We start from the raw sequence: 26,757 nt of genomic DNA on the forward strand, positions 1-26,757 counted from the left end.
AGCCCTAATCCTCTTCCACACAGATTTGACTGGTATATTATAAAACTGTATAGACCTTCCACCGTATTAATAAATGTCTGACTTTATGATAGCTTAAATAAAACACGTCACGCTGACTAAAGCAAATGCTCAGTTTCTGTTACACGAGATGAGGTTCATCACTAGAAGCTATGAGTTGGGAAACATTGCTTTAATTCCAAGAGGCCCTAACAACAACACAGCAACACTTCATGGTCTTCAACGCAGTTAAAACCTGAGATACAGAGGTTCTTCATTCTTGACCACTGTTAAAAGTGACAATTGTTCGTTTCCATGCTTTTCACTTGTAACAACTGAAAGAAAAGGTTCAGTAATAAACAGAAATAAACATGGAAGACATTGTTTTAAAAAGGATTAGTTACCTCTACCTGTACACAAACATGTAACAAACCCACTGAAATGGTGCTGGACCAGAATCAAGGTGCTACTGTATGATTGTCAATACTGTACTGCAGATTGTGCTGATTCATAACATGGTTGTGATCTTTGAGCTACGTGTGGCACCACAACATAGACAACATGGGGGCTACGGAAGTTTAGGAATACGTGTCTGAGAGAGCGCATATCTAGTTTCTAGTTTTCACAGGCAGAAAGAAAACGCAAGCTTCCAAGTTTGTTGATGACACGTTGATGCTCTCATGAATGTGCCATTTAAAAAATGTATGCTGCTGCATCTGAAATTTGACTGCTCCAATTCTTCACATGCATCTATCTGTCCTGTAGCTGGTTTACCTTTTTTGTCTTACACATCTAAAGAAACTGCAGTTTATTGCAGTCCTGACATTGGGGCAGTGAAGTGTTGTCTACATATTATACATATGTCACATTGTCTTGTCTTGTCTTTTTCTGAGCACGCTGATCTGCTATTCTGGTATAAACAACACTTCACTACACTGATGCAGATACACCCCCTCCCACCCCACCTTACAGTCTCACTGTCTGCTCTCCGACCTTATCTATCTGTCCTGATGAACCCAAGAAAAAATTCCAGCAAGGTTTCCACTTGTACTGTGTGCCACTGTATGTGCGTGTGTTACTGCAATTGCTTCCACAGCAACCTGGCTGCTGATGGGAATTTCCTCGCTGTGGGACTAATAAAGGCATTCTATTCTATTCTATTCTATTCTATTCTATTCTATTCTATTCTATTCTATTCTATTCTATTCTATATGCCAATGCATACAACCACTTCAGTGTTAGCTTTACATACATACTGCATTGCTGTTATTACAGGAAAATATTGTACTTTATCTACAGTATGTAATATATAACATAAAAAAGATGCCTAAGTGTGAAACACACGTCATCCTGATGGCCAAATATGAATGTCCTGTCCATTCTCTAGAGAGTCTAGAAAATGCTGAATCGATGGGCAGGTTAGCATATACATGCTCTAATCAAGTCAGTATACTCAGATGTAACACTCTTAAAAGGTTTGTCCTTACATGCTCACAAACCTTTTATTATCCATTTGTTTGTTTTTTCTGTTTTTAGTAACTTTTAAAAATATGTTTTTAAAGGAATGTTGGTAAGGATCCATCCAAGCTCAACAGCTGCAGTAGCTAAACTATAATCTCCGTATTTGTGCTTTAAATGACATTACTTCAGTCATACAAACCAAATGTAGCCCTGCTTACTTCATGACATACATTCATGTTTGGAAAAATACCTTTATTGCTAATCATGCACAAAGGCATCAGTAATGCTACTGTACTGTAAGTTCACAAAATGTCCTGAGACGCAAATAGAAATGAAAGATAAAAATAGTACTGAATGTAGAAAGTATGGATGACCTGAATGTTAATGAGAGCTCTCCCAAACATACCATACAGTACTTTTCACATTATCATCTCCTTTACTCTTGCTAAAATAAAATACAAATAGAAATTTGCCATAGATGGAGCCAGTCAATTTACCCACTTTTCTTCACAAGGCTCACAAGACACAGGCTCTTTTTCTCATACCAGCTATGCGATGAGGCTAAAATGTATATTGTTGTGAAATACAATCAGGCTGGGGAAGATGGGCTTGCTCAGGCGTCATTCTTGCAGAAGTATCTCTCTCCAGTCAAAGGTGTGGTTTGGTCCATGTGTGAGGGGGAGGATGGGCGGGTCCACTAACTGCCACACTCCTGTGTCTCCCTGCTCCTCACATGAGCAGAAGCCCAGATATGGAATCTGAAGATCAAAACAGGAGTTAAGGGTTAAGGCCAAAGGGTTTAAGGGACATGATAGACGATAGAGATGATAAATATAATACATTAAAAACTGTATCCTTAAATACAAAAAGCTTCACTTTGCCACTAACCAGCAATCCTAAAAACATTATATGAAAATGAATCTCAGTCTGTTAAATCTACTTAATAGCAAATAAAATTCATCAAATCTGACTCATGCAACATTGTTGATAAAACAATACATCTTTTTAATGCCCAGGTAGCACAGTGGGCAGCAGCATATTATAGGAACAGAGGGAATAGAATGAAAGTTATGAAAAAAATATGAAAATAATGAAAATCTCCCATCAACGGACCTTCCGGACTACTTGGATGAAGTCCTTAGCGCTCTGTGGGCTGCGGCCCTGCAGGTGGCGTGTGCAGGCCTCTAAGGAAGATGCGTGGGCTACAATCAGCACGTTGTTTCCTACAGAGTGGACACCCAGGCAGGATGCAGGATCAGTAGAGGACAATCAAACAAGAAACAACTAACACTTCACCTACATAAAAGCAATGACTTACCAGTGTTTTTGCAATGGGAGAGGATGTCTTTGGTAACTTGATGGCTCCGACTCATATAGTTCTCATATGATTCTGACACAGTGAGCTTGTTGATGGGGATCTGAGGTCTATGTGGAAACCAAAAATGGAAAAATTATACTATTATAAGTTTATATTCTATTATTTCCGGGGGAAACCCTCTGAAGGGTGATATTTCTACTACAGTAAATGTTTGTTAATGAGGCCAAAGTGTGTTTACATATAGTAGTGGATTGCATAACATTGTGCAGGTGTACCTAATAAAGTAACCAGTGAGTCTGTATTAACTTCAGTATTTTTCTTTTCTTCTGTAAGTACAAAATGTGTCTTTTGCCCAGATGTGTTTGTAGCACCTGTATGTTGTGTCCACACTGAAGTGGGCTGCAGCCAGGTCTGTGGGGGGGATCCACACAGGCAAGGAGCTCCCAGAAACCCACTTGGTCCATTCGAAGAGCCCCGGTTCCACTCGCACCTTCAGCTTCCCGTCCTGTTGTAGACCTGATGACACAAAGACACTCATCATCATCATCTTGGAAGTAGGACTAGAATTCAGAGCATTGTCATTGGCTTCCGTGTTAGAGTGAGTTCCGTTCCGTGAGTGACTGCGTGTACTTACCTTTCAGAATGTTCTGTGCGGTCTGAACACACCGCAAAGAGGGAGAACAGTACACAAAATCTATGACTGTGTTGCTCTCTAACAGGGCTTCACCTGGAAAATATGCAAAGAAGAAAATGGGAGCTGGCTGGTTGTACTGGTGTATTAAACTGCTAATCAGTACATACCCACTAGTTGAGCCTGAATGGATCCAAACGCAGTGATGGGAGCGTCCATGTCGTAGTCCCTTTGTCCTCCCCACAGTGGCAAACTGGGAGGCATATTCAGGTTTGAACGTACATATCTACCTGCAAAACAACAAAAAACACTCAAATGTAGAAGTTTTTTTTTTTAAATGTATTAACTATATCTACTACTTCTGAACACTAAATTTTCAGTGTAACTGTAAAATGAGATTCTTTTCTGTAACTTTGGATCAAACACATGCTTGGCCAAATTAACTTGAGGGTTGCAGCCGCTCACCTTTACTATCGGAGCAGAGCGACAGCCACTGTTTGCCAAAGACCACGTCCATCCGCTCACCGTGTCGACACACAAAAAGGGTACGTTTGGGCTGCCGAGAGTGGCCGGCGCTCAGTCGCAGAACCTGCTGCGTGTGAAAGGCTTTGGTGAATTAAAGGATAATATAACAATAAATATGCAGTCATCAATGTACCTGCATTGGATGACAAATGAGACTGAGGGTGGGTGTGTCTCCAGGACTCGTGCTGTCGTTGCGCCGGCTATCCAGCAGCCCATCAAACGGCCACCTCTCCTTACTGGTCTTATCACTGGGTCCACAGCTGAAGAAGGAATGGGAGCTGTGGTTGATGAGAAGAACAGGCATTATCTATGCAGGACAAACTGGAAAATTGTGTTATCTGGCTTGAAAATAAAAACAAGTTATTACAGAGTTAAGTGTAAGAATGTGACAAGCAAAAAATGTGTTTAATTGCCAGAATGTTCATCTTTTGGGAAGTATAAATAGCGCATATGCAACAGTTGCTTACTCACCCATGGAGGACCCAGGTATCAGACTCATTGGCCAGGCTAACGTAATTCTCCGGCAGGAGGCCAGACAACCCTGTGGTCAGCGAGGTAGCGTACAACCAACCCTCGCTAGTATTATTCTGTTCCACAGGAGACATGAAGACAAAATCTCCAGGAACCAGCTCCATCTCATCCTCGTTCTGAGGGATGTATGGGTACATCACTCGAAGAGTCTGTATGTGTTACATATAAAGTTACAATTATGTATATGACGTATTTAAAGGATGGAGTGATCTGATCGCTACAAGTGAACACTACCTCGTGATTAGCAAAACGAATGTCCCTGGAAAACAGGACGGCCAGCCAATCACAGCCCAGCTTCACTTCAATACCTTTGGCAAGTTTTTCCAGTGATGGAAGGTGATCAGAGGGAAAGTTGTAGGCCAGAGTTACATGCAGCTGCTTCTTGTGAGCCTCAACATGCACTTCTGAAGGAGAGAGCACCCGTTAGCTTTACATATGGTTCCATGCCGCTAGGGATCATAGAGTAAATAAACACTGTACCACTGACTGAAACCAAACATTTGGCTTGACTCTGGTGCGTACAACACATAACCACTGATTCAATATTGCAAGAAAGTTGGCTCTTACAGTATATGCTACAATATTGCTGTGGTGTTTTCGGCTGGTTGTCCTTCAGAGAGACGGCTCTGCAATAGTAGCTTTATATAATAATTATTGAACTCTTTTTTAGGTCAGGAAGGGCATCCAGCGTAAAAACTTATCAAATCATCTATGTGAATCATTTTCTGTGGCGACCGCTGATGGGATTAAGGAGTTACCTGTTGAACTTTAGTGATCCCAAATTTGGGAACTCACTCTCTGCATTTTTACCAATCCCCTGAGGGTACAGTGCCTAGGGAGCTAGTATCTTACTCAAGGACACACTTGGTGCTCTGTTGGGCTTGAACCTGGGAGAACCATTAGTAATGTGTGTGTTATTTTGTTGCTTTTCAACTGTTTTTACCAATAAAAACCAAACTATTCGTCTGCTTTTCAATGTCAATATTGATTTCACATTGCTTTAGTGAAATGAATGTATTTATTGCATGTCTAAATGTTTTATTGTTAATTTCTATGTAAATTTAATTTGTGGGTTTTTGTAGTAATTTCATTTAATTATTGTTTCATTTAATCATGTCAATGATGCATTTTGTATTTAAAGCCTATGTGAAATTTTTTTTATTTTATTCAAAATCAACTTTACAATAAAAAAGAAAATGCAGAATGAATGAATTATGCAAATTATTAGCATCAGTACCTGCTGAGTAAACCCAACAGTCAACAATTCCACATTCGCTACCAACATCACACTCTTATCTGATCTTAACAGAGGAGCAGAAACATGACAGAGCGTTAACGCTAAAACTACAGCCTCTAATCGGACTTAGCGCATGCAGTAGCTGCCCAATAGCCATTTGGCTGGCAGTCTGTTTGAAAACAGTTACAGGGGCAAACTGAGTGAGAGCTTTAGTAATCCAGCTGGACTGGCATCCACACAATGAAGGGGGCTACAAATTACACAGCAAATATGATGGAGCGAAGCTGACACACTGTGACTTCAGGATGCGACGGGACACAGATAAGAAAGAAAAGGGAACTGAGCACATGGTGCAGCCACGTCTTGTGCTTGGGATTCTTACCTGCCTTCCTTGCGGCCTCAGAGGCAAAGTCAGCTGCAAACTGCTTGAGGACGTCAGCTGACTGGTCCCTAACAAAAAGCCCAATAAAGTTGGATGATGTGTAGAGTTCTAGTGGAAGTGGGCTGGGAAACCGACCTCTCCACTGCTGTACAGTTACCTGCAGGGCCTCACACAGAGCTTCAACCTTGTGGTCTGCGCACTGGTAGCAGGAAAAAGCTTTATTACACATGCATTCATCACATAATAGGAGTGTCTTCAGTCCTAATGTTAAACTGCTCTGGTTGCCGTGGTGCATTTTGTGTTAACGTAACTCCTAATGAAAATAGGTGTGCACGTTACTAAAGGCTTGTTTCTGTTCAGCTCACCATGAAGAACTGACAGAGAGTGATGTGAGGGAAAATGTTGTGGGCTTTATTCTTGCCACAAGTGACACGGCTCTGCTGCCAGAAGTGGGAGAGCTGGTTCTGTAGCGGACCACTTGGCCGCAGGTACAGGACAAACTCTCTGGGCAGGGGGTCGTCCAGGAAGGGGTCGTCCACATGTGAAAACAGCCTGCAGAGGAGATGGAAGTGGAGGAATCAAGGAAAAGAGTTCACAAGACGGTTGTGCCTTTATTTTCCTCAAGAAAACAGGGCATGAGCCCAGTTATGTCTGCGCATGAGCAGGCTCACTCATCTCTGCCCCACAGCTTAATACAGCTGTAAATGGCTACGGTCCCTACAGTTAAAGCAAAGATTTTCAATCAGTAAATTTTCTAGATTTTTTTTTGTGACTAGTACTACAGTATATTTATTTAGTGGCATTTTCCTCCCATGGTCCAAAGCCCGGTGAAAGCTGGGATGGGCTCCAGCTTACGGGGAGAAGCGCTTCAGATAATGGATGACCTGTCATTCATAGGGTAAAATACAGACACAGAGGAAACTCTTTATTTATCAAAATTACTGAAATAAATGACTAATAGTAACATTTATCATCATAATTTAGACCATTTATTTTCTGACCCCCTTCCCTTTTTAAGGAAGGTGTTCTGTGTACTGGACACAGTCTTGTCATGCGTTCTACAGGAGAGGGCAGTGTAGCACACTTTTTCCTTTACTTGTAAAGACACCATGCACATTCTTGTTGTTTTAACTCACCAGTCGCATGCTGCTTGCACACTCCGACCTCCTGTTGATACCAGAGCTTTCAGTCTTTAATAAAAAAGAGAGAGACAAAAATCAAGTAAAAATAATGATCACTGCAGCCTTTACCTAAAAATAAATATTTACATATCAATATGCAATTTGTTTTATTATGAATTATTTCTGTGTCATCATTCTGGCTTGCATGTGTTCTGTGCTGTAGCTGATGCATTTTTATGTAAGGGGATGTTACTCTGATGATGAAACGTCTCAACACTATGGCTGTGTTTGGTAACAGTGTTGCAACTTTGGTCATTTGATCGTCTCAATCGAAGTCAGTTAGTTTTGTTCTAAATTAAACTTTACAAATACATTTAATTCAGCCTGGGTTAAATGATTTAGCCAGTTCTTTCCATTTGCACACTCTGATCCAAGCGAGTGAGTACACTGAGCAGGTGCGTAAGTGTCTGTCACACCAAGAAAGACAGAGAAGTGAGCAATAGTGGGAAAAGGACACATGTCAGAGGAAGCCTTATAAGCTTCAACAAAGCAGCCCGGAAGGTGACACATGTGTAGGCAGATGTTTACAGAGATCCCTTTATAAGAGGCAGTATCGATACAAGTATAACTAAACCACAGAGGGTGACTCCTCTTAACCAGAAGTAAGGACTCCCTGTTGCTTTAGAAACAAATGACTCATGACACTGATTCATCGTAGTGTGCACTGAGCCATTCATCCATTGTCCTATGGTCGAATCGCTTTTCAATAATTTATTTGTAGCTAGCAAAATACAGCTTTTTCCACATTTCCCTGACAGAATGAATGTTTCATCAGGCTTAAACTGCTGCATGACAGCAAGTTTTGGACTTAATTAACAGGGACTACAGTACAGGCAAGATTATCAATTCATGCCTCCGCCTCTCAACATCTGAGGCTGCTCTGATAAGAAAGAACATTAGATTGCTACTATCAGAGCCTCAGACTCAAATAAAGATCACCTTTAACTTTTATAGTACTTATAAAGGTAATGTGAATATATATTACCAATAATATACTTAGAGTGAGTAGACAGTGGAAAACTATTTAAAGTGATTTTGCATATTTAATCCTTCCCTAAACTCCCCACTAAAACATCTAGAGGCAAATACATAGTTATCATAACCTCTTTTAGACCTGTCTGTGACTCATCAGTGAGGAAACTGTACGTAAGTTCTAATGACTAAGTAACTGATATGTATACACAAAATGCAAATCTTATCTCCAGAGGAAAAAAGGCAATTATGCAAATTGAGCAGAGTGAGACGGATAAGCAACGCCTGACCAGAGCAGAAGAAGCTGCTGGTATTCTTTGCTGAGCTCTTTCCATTTCACTTGACATTGATTGTCCAAATCAAAGCTGCTCCATCATTTCAGTACCTTTGATTTGTCCGCATAAAAAACAAATCATGAAAGAACTGCTTCAGTTGCATACTTTAGAAATTAATCCCATAGATCCCAGTTTTTAATGAAATGCTGTCTAAGGGCTTGAAGGTCACCACATTCAGGAGGTCTCTCCAGACTCTCCAGACTTAGAGTCCCTGAATTGCTGAAAAACTGGAACCTAAATCTTACAAACATATTATTTTTCAACTCAATGACAATTAATTCACAAATGACCTTAATAAAATGGTTCCACGTATTTATTATTATTAGAGGCAGGTAATCTGAAGCAAAAGCAGATCTGTGCCTTTTTTCAACAGTTCTTGAATCATGTCTTTATAATAATAGCTGAACTGAACTGAAAATATTTTTGGATTCTCCCTGACAACCTATATCTTCTCAGGGTTTCCAACGCTGTGTGTGGGTTGATGTTTCATAAGGTAGACCTTAAGCTGAGTCAAACATGTCGATTAGAGGGAGGCTAAAAAACAGCACAAGCTTTTGGGGAGTAAACTTAGTTCAGTTTGAATTATAAAAAAAATCGAACCAAATATGTATTTTCTGGCCTGACATTTGTTGATGAAAGGAGAAAAGATCTTTTAAGTTGAGTGGGAGGGAGAGCCCCATCGCTAAATGCTCAACCGCCTGCTACTCACTATTCCCTTACTTCCCATGATGCAATGCAGGCACTGCACGCATGCTTTCAACATTCTCCAGTGTAATGCTGCAGAGATTAATCTGATTTACCTCCATTACATCATATATGATATGTTAGCTGAGTATTAAGTGTCCTCTGCTAGTTTTGATTAGAGGATTGTTAGTTAGCGCTGCTGTATTTCTGCAGCTTATTTAAACTATGAAGCATATAAAGATAAATTTGATGTTCAATCAATATAAATTATTCTGTATGATTAAACATCACACGGTCCTGTTGCCAGGATTTTCCAGCACTAATCAAAGTTAGGTCGTCAATAACTTCTTTAAACAGCATAGCCATAGTTTTATTGGTTTCATTAGGGGATCAGAGAAGAGCAACTGGAGGAGGTTGGCACATGCTTGGGTGTTCAATAACAAGCAAAGATGGATCTTATAATCTAAAAGGCTGAAGATTCATTATCCATGAATGGGTATTCATTCCTTCATTATTTTGGCACATGCACCATTAAGAAACTTTTATTGGTGTAAATAGTGAATGTCATGACTTACAATATCTATAACGGTATAGGTAAAGCAGAAGCCACATTTATTCTGTCAGTTAAAGATAAAACATGTGCATGCAAACATTTAACAATCAAGCAATTAATCAAGCACTAACAAAAGTCCATTATCAGTAGATCCATGTTTTCCTGAAGAAGCTTTCATTATGGTGAATGACGTGAGGCCTGTCTGAATAATAGATCTTAAAATGTACCTTGCTTATTTTTGCTATCACACGTGCAAAAAGATAAGGGAGCTTCTTTGAATACAGACTGTAAAAGCCACACTGGTTAACCTTTCTGGAAAACAGTAAAAAGTCTCAAGATCCCGCACATCTGTAAAATGAGTGAAAGTTTGAGGCACTGACTATGGTCATGTTCATGTTAAAACTTTGTCCTGCTTTACATCAGGCATCAATTTGTGAAGATGCGCACAAAGACATGTGACAGCTATAACAATTTTAGTCACTTAATTACCACGTACATACTTTATCTATCACCTCAAAGTCATTTATTGTGAAAAGAAAAGTTCATTCTCGCCCACTCAACTCACTGAGAGACAGGAAGAGAAACAGACAAGGCAGCAAACAGTCCACCCACACAACACAACGCTGCTTAGACCTATATAACACACCACGTTACCTAGAACACCATAGGCAAAATGAAAAATGAAAAATGAATTAAATCAATCAATCAAAAACATATATGAAGAGACAAACTGATCGTTAAATATATAAAAGTAATAGACAAAGATATAATAGACAGATATAAAAGTTGAAACTACATAAACAGCGTAATGTTTCTATACACTTTAAACTAAAGTGTAAGCTCAAAACAAAAATGATTACATTCCATATTTTTTATTAGAGTGCACTTTTCGTGACTTAAAACATACTTTATTTCTTTTAATACCAATAAACTGATTCACAGTCCCTGTTTATTTATTTTTTATTTCATAAAAACAGTAGCTATCACTGGTAAAATCTACCATTGAAAGATAGATTGCTTTTTTCAGAAGCTGCAGCAGCGTTGACCTTACTCTGCTCTTGCTAAATACTTGTGCACATAAATCATCAACATAGTCTTAAAAAATATTTTATTATTTCTTAACATCTTTTTTGTAACATCTGTAACAGAATTTCAGCTCATGCCTAGCTTCTCTTGCTTTACTTGCATACAGCGCAAGACTACCTTGACTGCAAGTAACAATTAATTGAAAGGTGACTGGAAAGGTAATGAACCTTTTCAATAGTTTATATATTAATATTTTAAAGGTGATCACATTTAAAGTTGCAACAGTTTCACTTTCTTTGTTCCACATAACTTGTTAATTGCGTCAGACATTATTTGGGTTTTTAATTTTCTGAAATCTAGAACCTTTTACTGTTGCATCGGGATGTTGAGTATTCAGTTCTATAACAGACCAACACAAAGTGGGGATTTGCGGCCATCATGGAGTAACATGACTCATTGTTCAGTGAGAAAATAAACCCTACTATCAATACATGGAAACTGAACTGCCTTTACTTTTTCACCCACACCTTTTTTTTCCAAAGTCTTTGGTGGTAACTTCCAAAATGTTTCAATTTCATTTCTTAGAAAATGCGAGTTTATTTTTAACATGAACAAATAAACTGTGTTGTACTAGTGTAGTACTACTTGTTATGAGTGAAATGTTTTATAAAGGCAGAACCACATTTGATCTTAGAACCACAAGTGATGACATTTGAGTCAGCGCAGGCTGGCGACTAACACTACAAGCAAGGAGCAGCACTCTGCCTCTGATAATGGGGTCCACTCAATGTACTCGTGCGGCATCAAACACATTGTCCATTGTGCAGCAGGAACGCCAGGCTGTGGTGTGAGCCTACGGTACACTGCAGTAGTTGGGTAGCATGAAATGAAATTGTGCTTGTGGTGCCAGTGTAGGTTGACCCAGCAACATGTGTCAGTCTTCAGCAGGCAGCTGCTGTTACTTCACAACAGCTGTTCCCCACAAGCGTGACGAAGCTCAAACTGACCGAAATTTCACAACTAATATACTAATAAGTTATGAACTAATAATTGAATAACTGCCAGAACCAGTTGAGCTGACAGTGATGACGGCAGCTGATTCAGGCTTGACACCTCTCTCCCCCTTGTACAGTTTGACAGCTGCTAACACATGAGCAAACAGGCAATGACGCTCCAGCTGACGCACATCCCCCAAACCCATAGAGCTGATACTGGTAACTAAGAACCAAATTTGGCAACTGTTGGACATGATGATTGTGGTTATGCTGTTACTTAATCATATGACACATATTCTACGTGAAGCTTTTAACCCAAATGCCCCTCAACATCTGACCAGATTAAATACATACTGTACACATAATAATATTTCACTCTCTGCCAGCTTTGTGCTGTTTATCAGCTGTCCAGAATTTACATACAGCCCAAATAGTCTCACCCATGCAAAAGGAAGCACGCGCTCACAAACCACCCACTCTCAGGGAGCCTCTGTAAGCTGAGCAATTCTATCACCGTGGGAAACCCCATAGCGCCGCATACTCTGAGTATGAGTCCTCACACTTCCTGTTTAACCCTAACCCAAATCTGACAGCACGCGCTCACCCCCACTTACACTGTGTATATATATGTATATACAGTATATATATATATATATATATATATATATATATATATATATATATATATATATATATATATATATATATATATATTATATATATATATATATATATATATATATATATATATATATATATATATATATATTATATATATATATATATACACACTCTATTCTCACCCTCCGCGGGTGGTCTCATCCACTTTCCAAGCTCGGGTCCTCTACCAGAGGCCAGGGAGCTTGAGGGTTCTGCGCAGTATCCTTGCTGTTCCTAGGACTGCACTTTTCTGGACTGAGATTTCGGATGTTATTCCAGGGATCTGTCGTAGCCACTCCTCCAGTTTGGGGGTCACAGCCCCTAGTGCTCCGATCACCACAGGCACCACTGTGGCCTTCACCTTCCAAGCCTTCTCCAGTTCTTCTCTGAGCCCTTGGTATTTCTCTAGTTTCTCATGTTCCTTTTTCCTGATGTTGCCATCGCTTGGTATTGCCACATCCACCACTACGGCTTTCCTCTGCTCTTTATCCACCACCACAATGTCTGGTTGGTTCGCCATTACCATTCTGTCAGTCTGGATCTGGAAGTCCCACAGGATCTTGGCTCGCTCGTTCTCTACCACCTTGGGAGGTGTTTCCCACTTTGACCTTGGGGTTTCCAGTCCATACTCCGCGCAGATGTTCCTGTATACTATGCCAGCCACTTGGTTATGGCGTTCCATGTATGCTTTGCCTGCCAGCATCTTACACCCTGCAGTTATGTGCTGGACCGTCTCTGGGGCCTCTTTGCACAGTCTACACCTTGGGTCTTGTCTGGTGTGGTAGATCTGGGCCTCTATGGCTCTGGTGCTCAGGGCCTGCTCCTGTGCAGCCAGGATGAGTGCCTCTGTGCTGTCCTTCAGCCCAGCCCTTTCAAGCCATTGGTAGGATTTGTTGAGATCAGCCACTTCAGTTATGTTCCGGTGGTACATCCCGTGCAAGGGCTTGTCCTCCCATGATGGTCCCTCTTCCAGCATCTCATCCTCTGTTCTCCACTGCCTGAGACATTCACTCAGCACGTCATCTGTCGGGGCCTTATCCTTGATGTACTTATGGATTTTGGATGTTTCATCCTGGATAGTGGCTCTCACGCTCACTAGTCCTCGGCCTCCTTCTTTGCGGCTAGCGTACAGTCTCAGGGTGCTGGATTTGGGGTGGAACCCTCCATGCATGGTGAGGAGCTTTCGTGTCTTAACATCTGTGGTCTGTATCTCTTCCTTTGGCCACCTTATTATTCCCGCAGGGTATCTGATCACTGGCAGAGCGTAGCTGTTTATTGCCCGGGATTTGTTCTTGCCATTGAGCTGGCTTCTTAGGACTTGCCTTACTCGTTGGAGGTATTTGGCTGTTGCCGCATTCCTTGTTGCCTGTTCAAGGTTGCCGTTTGCCTGTGGTATTCCAAGGTACTTGTAATTGTCCTCAAGTACCTTGGAATACCACAGGCAAACGGCAACCATAACAGCGGGATGCAAGATGCTAGCAGGCAGGGCATACATGGAACAGCGTAACCAGTTTGCCGGCGTAGTATACAGGAACAGTTGTGCTGAGTACAGGCTGGCAGTCCCAAAGTCCAAATGGGACACACCTCCAAAGGTGGTTAAGAATGATAGAGCTAACATCCTGTGGGACTTTCAGATACAGACTGACAAACTGGTAATGGCCAACCAACCCGACAACCCGAGAAAATGTGGAGGGTGAGAGCACAAATGGTACCCATTGTGATAGGAACACTGGGGGCTGTACAGTAACTCCCATTTTAGGAGAGTGGCTCCAACAGATCCCAGGAACAACATCTGAGATCTCTGTCTGGAAACGTGCAGTCCTAGGAACAGCTAAAATACTGTGCAGGACCCTCAAAGCTCCCAGGCCCCTGGTAAAGGACCCAAGCTTGCAGGAATAAGACCGCTCCAAGGAGGGGGCAATTGGGCATTTTTTTTAATATAGTATATAGTCTGTTTAGAAGGCTTATCATTTCTTTCCGAAAGCATCAGTATAAGTTTTCATAGTATCATTATTCAGACCCATCCGTGTTACTCCTGCTCATTGAACCAGTTCTTCAATACATTTTAAAAATGTATGCAGCTACTCTGAGTGAAGTCAGGTTGTTTTATGCTTTTTGCAACAGTTCTGCCAAATTCATGTAGCAGAGTTGCGGAAAATATGAATGAGCCTTATCCTGTCCTGCATCTCTAACAGAAAGACTCTTTTTCAATCTCCACACACATACACTATACATGCACATATAATCTGTGAAAACAGATTATTGCTGTGTGATTATTGTTGCTGTTTTTATTTTGGTTTTGTAAAACAGGGTACTACAGAGTTGAAAGGATCAGGAACTAAAGTAGATTTGATGCTGCATTTAATCTCATGCCCAATTTCATGTGTGTGTGTGCGTGCGTGCGTGCGTGCGTGTGTGTTTGTGTGTGTGTGTGTGTTGGCTGGAGTATGTGCACTCATTCACACATTTCACTCTGTCTGTGGCTGCACTGTGACGTGCCTAGATGGTTGTTTGGTGCTTTTGCATGTGTTTATTGTAGGTTTGCGTGTGTGTGTGTGCGTGTATGTGTGTGTGTGTGTGTGTGTGTGTGTGTGTGTGTGTGTGTGTGTGTGTGTGTGTGTGTGTGTGTGTGTGTGTGTGTGTGTGTGTTCAGTGGCAACAGACCACTGACAACCATCTGTGCCTATAGTACCTCTGCCAACAGAGCATCTAGAGGGGCTCCAGCAGCCAGCGACTTCTAGCTCCTGCTGTCTGCCCACATGTTCACTTCATGTGAAAGGAAGCACTTCACTCTAAATCAGCTGGATGACTGAAAAGACTATGGAAGAAAATCTGATGGGGCATTTCAGCAGTATTTGATCAGTATTATTATATAAATATGAATTTAAGATTTCAACGATGGTCTAAAATATATTCCCCACCTGCATTATAAACCAATGGTGAATAGTTTATTACATCAAAGGCGGTAAAGATACAAAAGTATCCAGCTGATCTGGATATAGAACTTTAAATTACAAAGACAGAATTGAGCTTCCAGTTTAGTTTGGCTTCCAAAAAAAGATAGACCCAATGTTTTTTTTTCTCCCACTTCAAAGAGAAGTTGTTTTCCTGTAAGGGTATCTGGTTTGACTGTAGCTCTGCCAGATGATGCTCCCAACATAGATGACCACCCAACATAGCTAATTAGCCAAACATAGTGGTACTATGTGCCAGCTACAATACAGTATAGTGCAATATTGTAAATAGAATTTGTAGAGAAGCCAAAAGAACTGAATTGCATTGTTAAGTGATAGTGCAAGTATTTCATTTTGAATATTGTCACCCACCGACCATTGTTGATCAAAATATTATTTATTTATTTATTTTCAAACATGTTAAAGCAGTTTAAACACCCATAATTTGACACATACAAGAAAATGCTAATCAGCTTTCAATTGACCTAGTAAATGCTTGAACAGAGTAGGAAGAAGTTAGACTTATCTAGTCCTACCTCATGACCTCACATTTTAATCATTGGCTTGTAATTAATATTTATCCATAGAGTATTATTTCTTACATCACATAATTCACATCACAACATTTTTTTGGTTGTGCATATAACATGAATTTTGAAATTTGACTGTCCCCTTAAATTATAACCCCCATCCATTTCTTTAAATAATTTTTGAATTTCACCAGGTAATAAATTGTTGCCTGGCTTTGTACATGAAAACAGCAGTCTTTTATTCCACTAGATCAAAAAATCTTAACAATTTAGACAGTATGAAAGCTATATTGGTGTGATCCCTATATCCCATCCTATGCAAAATTCTTATACTGTAGCTCTTTTTTGTAATATAAAAAATGGTTGAAGCGTGCTTTTGTATGTGTTTCCTCAGTTTTCATCTCTACTGCATAAAATTTACCACTTTTTTAAATCCTTTAGTTAAGAGTATGCATGCACATTTATATTTAATGCTGGATAAATTTGAAAAAGCAGTTTGGTTGTTCTAGTACTTCAGCGATGAAGCATTGCAGCAGTCAGCAGTTCCCATCCTGACTTTATAATGTTCAAAATGCTTAAATAAAGAGTTTTAAGCCAGAGAGTTTCTATGCAGCTCGCAAATGTTCTTACAGAGGCATTAAACAAAAGCACTAAATATAAACTATAAGCAGGTTTCAAGCCAAAATGTGAAGTGTCTTTGTCTTTATCTGGCTGAAGGCTCCATGAAACTATGTACAGTAACAGGAAAAAGATAATCAGTTGTGTTATTGTGAGGACGGAAGTTTGTATCCCCATCCGTCACACAAAGCACAATGCAGGCCCAGTATAGGAACCAGGTCTGACAGAGCTAACGTAACCATCTGCCAGACTAGCAGAAACACCAGAGCATGTTACGGGGCATATGTATGTATGTATATACACACACACACACACACACACACACACACACACACACACACACACACACACACACACACACACACACACACACACACACACACACACACACACACAACTAAGGTTACGTAAATATATATTTACGTAAATATATATTTACGTAACCTTAGTTGTGTGTGTGTGTGTGTTTGTGTGTGTGTTGGCACAGCAATAATCTGTTTTCACAGATTATATGTGCATGTATAGTGTATGTGTGTGGAGATTGAAAAAGAGTCTTTCTGTTACAGATGCAGGACAGGATAAGGCTCATTCATATTTTCCGCAACTCTGCTACATGAATTTGGCAGAACTGTTGCAAAAAGCATAAAACAACCTGACTTCACTCAGAGTAGCTGCATACATTTTTAAAATGTATTGAAGAACTGGTTCAATGAGCAGGAGTAACACGAATGGGTCTGAATAATGATACTATGAAAACTTATACTGATGCTTTCGGAAAGAAATGATAAGCCTTCTAAACAGACTATATACTATATTAAAAAAAATGCCCAATTGCCCCCTCCTTGGAGCGGTCTTATTCCTGCAAGCTTGGGTCCTTTACCAGGGGCCTGGGAGCTTTGAGGGTCCTGCACAGTATTTTAGCTGTTCCTAGGACTGCACGTTTCCAGACAGAGATCTCAGATGTTGTTCCTGGGATCTGTTGGAGCCACTCTCCTAAAATGGGAGTTACTGTACAGCCCCCAGTGTTCCTATCACAATGGGTACCATTTGTGCTCTCACCCTCCACATTTTCTCGGGTTGTCGGGTTGGTTGGCCATTACCAGTTTGTCAGTCTGTATCTGAAAGTCCCACAGGATGTTAGCTCTATCATTCTTAACCACCTTTGGAGGTGTGTCCCATTTGGACTTTGGGACTGCCAGCCTGTACTCAGCACAACTGTTCCTGTATACTACGCCGGCAAACTGGTTACGCTGTTCCATGTATGCCCTGCCTGCTAGCATCTTGCATCCCGCTGTTATGTGCTGGGGTTCTGTCTGGTATAGTAGATCCCAGCCTCTATTGAGCTAGTACGCAGAACCTGCTCTTGTGCTGCTAGGATTAGTGCCTCTGCGCTGTCTTTAATTCCAGCTTTGTCCAGCCACTGGTAGGATTTGTCGATATCAACCACTTCTTCTATCTGACGGAAAGGGTTCCTCCTCTTCCTTCTCCTCCTCCTCTGGTTTCTGCTGCCTGAGGTATTCACTGAGCACATCATCGGTTGGGGCCATTTTCCTGATGTTTTATCTTGGATCGTGGCATTGACGCTCACTAATCCTCAGCCTCCTTCCTTTCGCTCAGCGTACACTCTCAGTGTGCTCGATTTGGGGTGAAACCCTCCATGCATTGTAAGGAGCTTCCTTCCTTGTCTTAATGTCAGTGGCTTCCATCTGCTCCTTTGGCCAGCTTATTATGCCAGCGGACGACCTGATGACTAGGAGGGCGTAGATGTTGATTGCCCAGACTTTGTTCAACCCATTCAGCTGACTTCTTAGGACATGCCTTACCCTTTGGAGGTACTTAGTGGCTGCTGTTTTCTTCGTGGTTACCAATTGCTTGTGGGATTTCAAGGTACAGTATTTGTAGCTAACCTTCACATCTGCTATCTTGCCCTCTGGTAGTTCTATCTCCTCAGTCCTGACTATCTTTCCTCTCCTTGCTACTATCCGACCACACTTATCTAGTCCGAATCACGTTCCGTTGTCTTTGCCGTTGCCTGTATATCCTGGTGGTATGTATCAGCAAGTCGATATTTCATTTGCTCTTGACATACAGCTTAATGTCATCCATGTAGAGGAGGTGGCTAATGGTTGCGTTATTCCATAGTCGGTACCTGTAACCAGTCTGGGTGATGATCTGACTGAGGGGGTTCAGGCCTATGCAGAACAGCAGCGGGGACAGAGCATCTCCTTGGTATGTGCCACACTTGATGTTGACTTGGACAATAGGCTTGAGGTTTGCCTTTAGGGTTGTTTTCCACTTTCCCATTAAGTTCTGGATGAAGGTTCTTAGAGTCTTGTTGATCTTGTATAGTCGTAGGCTTTCTTGTAGTCAATCCAGGTCGTGCACAGGTTGGTATGTTTTACAGTCTCGAGTGACTGCTTTGTCCAGTAGACTCCCATGCTCATGTGCTGATCTATGTGCCTCCTTGGCTGCTATGATTCCTGATAGGAGCTTCCATGTTGTGCAGAGGGTCTGGCAGAGGGTCTGGAACTCAGGGTTTGGATCGGTCAGGACTGTTCGACCTTCCGAACAGTCCTGTTCGATATATATGTATATATATATGTATATATGTGTATATGTGTGTGTGTGTGTGTATGTATATATATATATATACCACTCTATTCTCACCCTCCGCGGGTGGTCTCATCCACTTTCCAAGCTCGGGTCCTCTACCAGAGGCCAGGGAGCTTGAGGGTTCTGCGCAGTATCCTTGTTGTTCCTAGGACTGCACTTTTCTGGACTGAGATTTCGGATGTTTTCCAGGGATCTGTCGTAGCCACTCCTCCAGTTTTGGGGGTCACAGCCCCTAGTGCTCCGATCACCACAGGCACCACTGTGGCCTTCACCTTCCAAGCCTTCTCCAGTTCTTCTCTGAGCCCTTGGTATTTCTCTAGTTTCTCATGTTCCTTTTTCCTGATGTTGCCATCGCTTGGTATTGCCACATCCACCACTACGGCTTTCCTCTGCTCTTTATCCACCACCACAATGTCTGGTTGGTTCGCCATTACCATTCTGTCAGTCTGGATCTGGAAGTCCCACAGGATCTTGGCTCGCTCGTTCTCTACCACCTTGGGAGGTGTTTCCCACTTTGATCTTGGGGTTTCCAGTCCATACTCCGCGCAGATGTTCCTGTATACTATGCCAGCCACTTGGTTATGGCGTTCCATGTATGCTTTGCCTGCCAGCATCTTACACCCTGCAGTTATGTGCTGGACCGTCTCTGGGGCCTCTTTGCACAGTCTACACCTTGGGTCTTGTCTGGTGTGGTAGATCTGGGCCTCTATGGCTCTGGTGCTCAGGGCCTGCTCCTGTGCAGCCAGGATGAGTGCCTCTGTGCTGTCCTTCAGCCCGGCCCTTTCAAGCCATTGGTAGGATTTGTTGAGATCAGCCACTTCAGTTATGTTTCGGTGGTACATCCCGTGTAAGGGCTTGTCCTCCCATGATGGTCCTTCTTCCAGCATCTCATCCTCTGTGCTCCACTGCCTGAGACATTCACTCAGCACGTCATCTGTCGGGGCCTTATCCTTGATGTACTTATGGATCTTGGATGTTTCATCCCGGATAGTGGCTCTCACGCTCACTAGTCCTCGGCCTCCTTCCTTGCGGCTAGCGTATAGTCTCAGGGTGCTGGATTTGGGGTGGAACCCTCCATGCATGGTGAGGAGCTTTCGTGTCTTAACATCTGTGGTCTGTATCTCTTCCTTTGGCCACCTTATTATTCCCGCAGGGTATCTGATCACTGGCAGAGCGTAGCTGTTTATTGCCTGGGATTTGTTCTTGCCATTGAGCTGGCTTCTTAGGACTTGCCTTACTCGTTGGAGGTATTTGGCTGTTGCTGCATTCCTTGTTGCCTGTTCAAGGTTGCCGTTCGCCTGTGGTATTCCAAGGTACTTGTAGTTGTCCTCAATGTCTGCTATTGTTCCTTCTGGAAGTGAGACCCCTTCTGTGTGGATTACCTTGCCTCTCTTTTGTCACCATCCTCCCACTTTCTCGAGCCCGAATGACATCCCGATGTCTGAGCTGTAGATCCTTGTGGTGTGGATCAGCGAGTCGATGTCTCGCTCGTTCTTAGCATACAGCTTGATGTCGTCCATGTAGAGGAGGTGACTTATGGTGGCCCCGTTCCGGAGTCGGTATCCATAGCCAGTCTTGTTTATTATTTGGCTGAGGGGGTTCAGACCTATGCAGAACAGCAGTGGGGACAGTGCATCTCCTTGGTATATGCCTGGTAATACTTCCCATTGGCTTCAAGTGTGGTTTTCCACAACCTCATCGAGTTTGCAATGAAGGCCCTTAGAGTTCTGTTGATGTTGTACAGCTCCAAGCATTCAGTGATCCATGTGTGTGGCATTGAGTCATAGGCTTTCTTGTAGTCGATCCAGGCTGTGCACAGGTTGGTGTGTCGCATTCTGCAGTCTTGGGTGACTGTTCTGTCTACCAGGAGTTGGTGTTTGGCTCCTCTGGTATCCTTACCAATGCCCTTCTGTGCTTCGCTCATGTATTGACTCATGTGCCCACTTATCTTAGCTGCGATGATGCCTGACATGAGCTTCCATGTTCTCGAGAGACAGGTTATTGGCCGGTAGTTGGATGGGACTGTGCCCTTTGAGGGATCCTTCATTATCAGGATCGTTCGCCCTTCGGTTAGCCATTCAGGGTGAGTCCCATCCACCTGATGCCTCCCTTTCCCATATACCCTTCCAGTACTGTTCAGTTTCCAGTTCAGTTTCTATACACTATACACACATACACACACACACGCACGCACGCACGCACGCACGCACGCACGCACGCACGCACACACACACACACACACACACACACACACACACACACACACACACACACACACACACACACACACACATATATATATAAGACAGGTTTAAGACATCCAATGAACAAAACTTCAATCACATTGTCTGATATATATTTATATACATCAGACCAGACCAGATGACTTTGTCTCAAAACTGCCACGAAAGTACCTATAAGACTAGTTTAGCTTGAGTCAGCTTGTATGAGACCAGCTAGGTCCACCACAATGCCACGTAGAGTAACTGAAACTATCTATGAGACTAAATGCAGTCTAAAGGCGTGTGATGCAGGTCTTAAAAGACAGAGTTGCTTAACCTCTGAACACTAGACCTAACCTGCATTAGTTACCAAACGAAATATAATTAGTATAGTAAAAATCCCAAATATGTAATCTCATTTTATCAAAACAAACGCTCATTTTCAGATTGACTCAGTCGTCCCATGAACCTCACACATGTCTAAACTGTTACAGTAACTCACAGGTCTAACAACAACAAAAGCTAATTTTGCCCTCAAACAATACAACTTGTCCAATCAGTCTTAACACAGTCAGGTTGTGTGTGTGATCACCATACCTACATGCTGAAACTAATATTTTCACATGTAACTTGACACTTCTTCCTGTTTGTTTATGTTTTCTTTAAATGTTAACCTCCTTAATCACAGAAAACTGTTAAAACCCATTAGCCCAGACGCATTTTCCGAAACACATGAATAATTGTTACGATCATTGAAAACGCTGCTACAGTTACCTGTTTATCATTATTTGAATTTGTTTCCTTTGGCCTGAATTCTTTTATTTTATTCCCATTCATACATGCAAAGTGACGAGGGACAAGATCCCAGTAAGGCAGTAAAATAGATGGAGGCCTTCTTATACATTGGCACTTGCACTAACCTTGATTTCATTTATCCCTGGTGAGAAAATATTTTGTGGAGACGGCCCCATACTCTGATAGCGCTGTCTGTTATCCTGCTTCCGGACAGCGCTTCAAATGAACCATGATATGATCACCGAGCTGGAAGTACAGCAGTGAGCAGCAGCAGCTATATCCAGACAACAAAGCACCTCTCTTATTTCAGGAAGGAGCCCTAATGTCACTTCTATGACCTTGTTAGGAGCTCCCTATAGAGGCAGCCTTCAAATGCTGGCACATCAAATGTAATAATAGCTTGATTTTACAGTCAAATTCAAACAGACCTAGAGTTGGAACCAATTTAGAAAGGCATCAACTCAGAGATTAAAAAAACAAAACTCACATTCATTACCAAGATGCCGTTCAAACAAATGCAAACACTTCACAGGACTTCAGATTATCAGTCGCTGAGCTTTAGTATGCAGCTCTCACACAGATGTGCTGCATGGATACATTTTCACTTCCAGTTGTTCACACAAGTTTAGAAAATACAACTTGTGTTAAGACACATTATGAAACGGGAGTATTGAGATGCAGTAATTTAGCCATTTTTAGTTGCACACTTATTTTACTTGCAGCAAAGTAAAATATATACAAGGAGTTTTGCATTACAGATCCTAATGTGACAGTGTAACTATGATCAGCATGTACGAAAAACATTTACCTACTCAGGAAGTGAGTGGGTGTCCATCTGGCAGTAAATAAAATGCTTCATGAACTAACAAAGCTGTTTTTCTTTACATGAACTTCAATCAATTAGTTTTTTTTGTAAAAATGTAATGTTTTTTTGTAGTGTAACAAAATACAACAAAGTATCAATATGACTATCATTAAGCCATTTATTAGTTTTAAACAAATCAAATGGAGAGAAATATATATATTTTTTAATCTTGACAATTATTGTTTAATGATTCATTTGTTTCCTATTTTCCCAAATTTTCATTTCATTTACTCGGTTTTTATAGTTCTGTAAAGAAGGTGACTCATGTTTTTGTGTCTGCCACATAACTTAGGATCAAAGATTTGTACCTACTGGGCATATTAAGGTGAAGACAGAGTCATAGAGGGAAAAACCCTCTTAAAAAGTACTAGGCAACAGTGGATACTGTAGGTGACACTCCATTTAATGGAAGAAACCTACAGCAGAACCCACTCAGGGTGGGATGAGAGGAAAATGAAGACAAGAAGAAACCAAACCACAACAGCATCTATAGACACTATTCTACCTGCGCAGATGAACAACAAACAAGTTACATACTTAATATGTACAGCTTTAGTTTATCGTCTTCATGAGCACTGAACACTTTTTCACACGTCTGATGCTTGCCGAGCTCTGGAAGATGCACCTGGTGACTTCCTCGAATCACTTTCTCCATGAAAAAAAGCTTATTAAAAAAATCAAAATCTAATTTCAGAGTGGTTTCAGTAAACCTTTAGCCATTTCCTGGTTTCATCGACTGTTAATAACAGCAAGATTAATTTGTTTGATTATCAGTAAAATGTAAACTATATCTATCTGTACTAAGATTCTGTGAAATTTCCCTTTGAACTTGACTGATACGTATTTCATGTAATAGCATTCAAATTAAAGATGCATTCATAATTAAGTCTTATTAAGTTCGCATAATCTGTTTGATGTGACAGATCTAATTCCAGTTATTATTTTATTGTGCCTATTTAATTTGCTGTTATGTCTCCCCACCACTTTCTCTAGCTTCACTGCTCTTGATTTAACCTTTCTTCACACCCGTTTCACCTCTTCTTTATAAGCAGCTTCTAATTTAACAATATTCTCCTTGGGTGCTCTGTTACTTGGACCAGACTTGGGCCAGCCTGCCTAACCCTTCCACTGATTTGTTTTGCAATTTGCAATCAAGTGTTTTTCCAGTCTCTTTTTTTTGGTGGTTATGAGTTCCTGTTGGAGGCCCAAGACTCTTCTTTAGGGTATTATGGTATCAATACCACCCTTAAAGAACCACCAGAACCTATTTTAGCTCCTCCCATTCACCTCTAAGACATTAAACTGGTAATTCCTCATCTCACCCTAGCTCATGCAACCCATGCAAGCAGGATGTTCTCGATTTGTCCCTGAGCAGCAAGATTATGTCTCTCAAGAAAACTGGTGTCCATTTTGTGGTGGTATGGGCCACAAAGTATCAGAGGCACAGCACAGCCACAGAGGATACTGTTACGATCTGCCACAGAATGTGAGGTTCAACCTAGAGATTATGACAGGGAATTCGTAACAAAAGAACTTGTAGTTGTAACTTGTAACAAAATTTGCCAAAACAACACTAATGGTCATTAATTAAGGACATTAATTATCTAGGCCTTGGCTGACGAAGGATGAAAACACACAGAACAACCCAGCTTATTGGAACATATAGAAATAGTAATTTACCGTGTCTAACAATCATAGAAGAGGGAGCATACAGAACATAAGGCATGTGGTGTAAAGTCCTGAGGAGAAGCAAGCCTATTTAAATGAGGTGGTGCATAAAAGAAATACACTGAGTGGAAAGCACGGGTGAATGTGCTTATCAGCCCCTACAGGAAACGCAGCAGAAGGTAATCGAAGTCTTGGAGGAGAACCAAGGTCCTGCATCAGGACCTCTGTGTCTAAGAGAGACACATGCAGTGGTGCCATTACTCGCGCCTCTAAATATAAAGCAGGTGTTGACTGATGAAACTTGATTGTTCAGATAAGGTGCTGGTAGCCATCCATGCTCCACAGCATTAAAGAGTTGTTTCTGCCTGTCCAAATGTTCTCACACACAAGTCTTTAAGAGAGCATCCTGCTGGTGCGTAGAAAACACAAAAATGTACCCATGGGGTCTGTCAGGACCCCATGGGTACATTTTTTTGTATTTAAAATCTGTAATAGGTTGGTTGTTTTAAATTGTAACGGTTCATTACACATGCAGAATGTCTCATCTGATTTAAGCTAAAACCATTCTGTCTGACTGAGCACTTAGTGGTTAGCATTAGATTTTGACCTTCAATGGCATTTTAAACAATTCTCAGAATGTCAAAGTGAAAGGCAGATCATATTTCTGTGACAGCTGCATTATTAATCACATCTTCCTTTGCTGCTATCACTAACCTCTAATCTATAAACCAGTGGATATCTGCTGTCCATTGTATTAACACGAGTATTCATGCAGCGATCTGAACCAAAACAAGGAGCACACAAATTTACTCTAAGTGGAAAAATAAATCACAACAGAACCAAGAAATGTAATGGTTCAGGCTTCAGTAAGAACAAGAGCGAGCGAGACAGACAGAGAAGGGGACTTAATAAGCAGACGTATCGAGGCCAAGAAGTCATGGTGATATAAAAGACATTGTGGCTTCCCTAAGCCCAGCAATGGCCTGGGGGCCTATCATTGTCCATTGTGTCCATTCAGCAGACCACAGCACACTTCCTCTAACATACACTTTGGATGTGTGACATTTGTCTGGGTAAAAGGAGCAGAGCCTCAAAGCAAAATGTTGTCAGAGCGTCCCCAGCCTTAAATGCTTTGACCAGCCACCACAACACAATGCTGTTATTGCCATAACCAAGTCATAAAACATTACTTTTTCATGATCCAGAATGGCCTGAGAAAGGTTAATTGGTTGAAAACAGGTTTATTAAAAATGTATTGTCATTAATATTATTATGTAATAATGTACAATACATATTATTGTTACATTACTTGATTAACTATTGGAGTATTTGTTATTTAATGTATTTTATCAAGTGAATAAGAGAGATAAGAGAGAGATTATTTCAATTTCTATAGTACACACACACACACACACACACACACACACACACACACACACACACACACACACACACACACACACACACACACAAAACTAAGCTTACGGGTAAAGTAAAAGAGACGATAATGTTCCATTGTCTTTCTTGCATTCGTTGCTGTTATACCCTCGCAATCAAACTCTCAGCCCCTCACGCAGGTCCGGTCTCTGTACGACCTCTAACACGCAACTAGGCGCACACTCATGCGCGCGTGCGCGGTGTTTGGGTCAGGATACTCACGCTCTTGGTTTGGGAAAACCCATGGACAACAACACATCCAGGTTCGAGCCGCATTTCGCCGAACCCGACCGGTTCTGCCGGAGTCTCCGGGGGAGAATTTTGCTGTACAGGTCCTCCTTGGCAGCCATAGTCCACCGTGCACCGACGCGCTGCACGCCCGACACAGTCCAGCGGAGCTCCAGCTAGTTCCCGAGGTTCAGCCGGGTCCGCATGAGTGGAGAGGTAACAGTGACAACACTGGGCAAGTCGGAGCGCAGCGCTACCGGAGCCCCGCCACTCCGCCCACTGGAGGAAACGGCGCACGGACCCGCTCGCTGCGTGCGCCGCGCACATCAGTACATCACA

General features: G+C 41.6%; 1 protein-coding gene across 3 annotated transcripts; it reads right to left on the bottom strand.

The window, feature by feature from the left end:
- Positions 1 to 169: 169 nt before the first annotated feature.
- LOC114867721 (ubiquitin-associated and SH3 domain-containing protein B-like) lies at positions 170 to 26,689 on the bottom strand. Of its 3 annotated transcripts, XM_029170624.3 has the most exons (15): positions 26,413 to 26,497; positions 7,219 to 7,272; positions 6,448 to 6,634; positions 6,240 to 6,281; positions 6,083 to 6,150; positions 4,698 to 4,867; positions 4,404 to 4,612; positions 4,066 to 4,210; positions 3,873 to 3,999; positions 3,578 to 3,697; positions 3,411 to 3,503; positions 3,148 to 3,292; positions 2,777 to 2,883; positions 2,572 to 2,681; positions 170 to 2,216 (listed from the first exon to the last, which is right to left on the bottom strand). In XM_029170624.3, the coding sequence occupies exons 3-15, from the start codon at positions 6,621 to 6,623 to the stop codon at positions 2,079 to 2,081; spliced, it is 1,650 nt and encodes a 549-aa protein (XP_029026457.1). In that variant the 5' UTR covers positions 6,624 to 6,634; positions 7,219 to 7,272; positions 26,413 to 26,497; the 3' UTR covers positions 170 to 2,078. The 3 variants fall into 3 exon arrangements, with proteins under 3 accessions (XP_029026457.1, XP_029026456.1, XP_029026455.1); XM_029170623.3 differs by having other exon boundaries at positions 3,873 to 3,996; positions 6,083 to 6,281; positions 26,413 to 26,689; XM_029170622.3 differs by having other exon boundaries at positions 6,083 to 6,281; positions 26,413 to 26,689.
- Between the last annotated feature and the right edge of the window lie 68 nt (positions 26,690 to 26,757).

The sequence above is a fragment of the Betta splendens genome, chromosome 13 (genome assembly GCF_900634795.4).
Source record: "Betta splendens chromosome 13, fBetSpl5.4, whole genome shotgun sequence".
NCBI classification, from domain to species: Eukaryota; Metazoa; Chordata; class Actinopteri; order Anabantiformes; family Osphronemidae; genus Betta; species Betta splendens.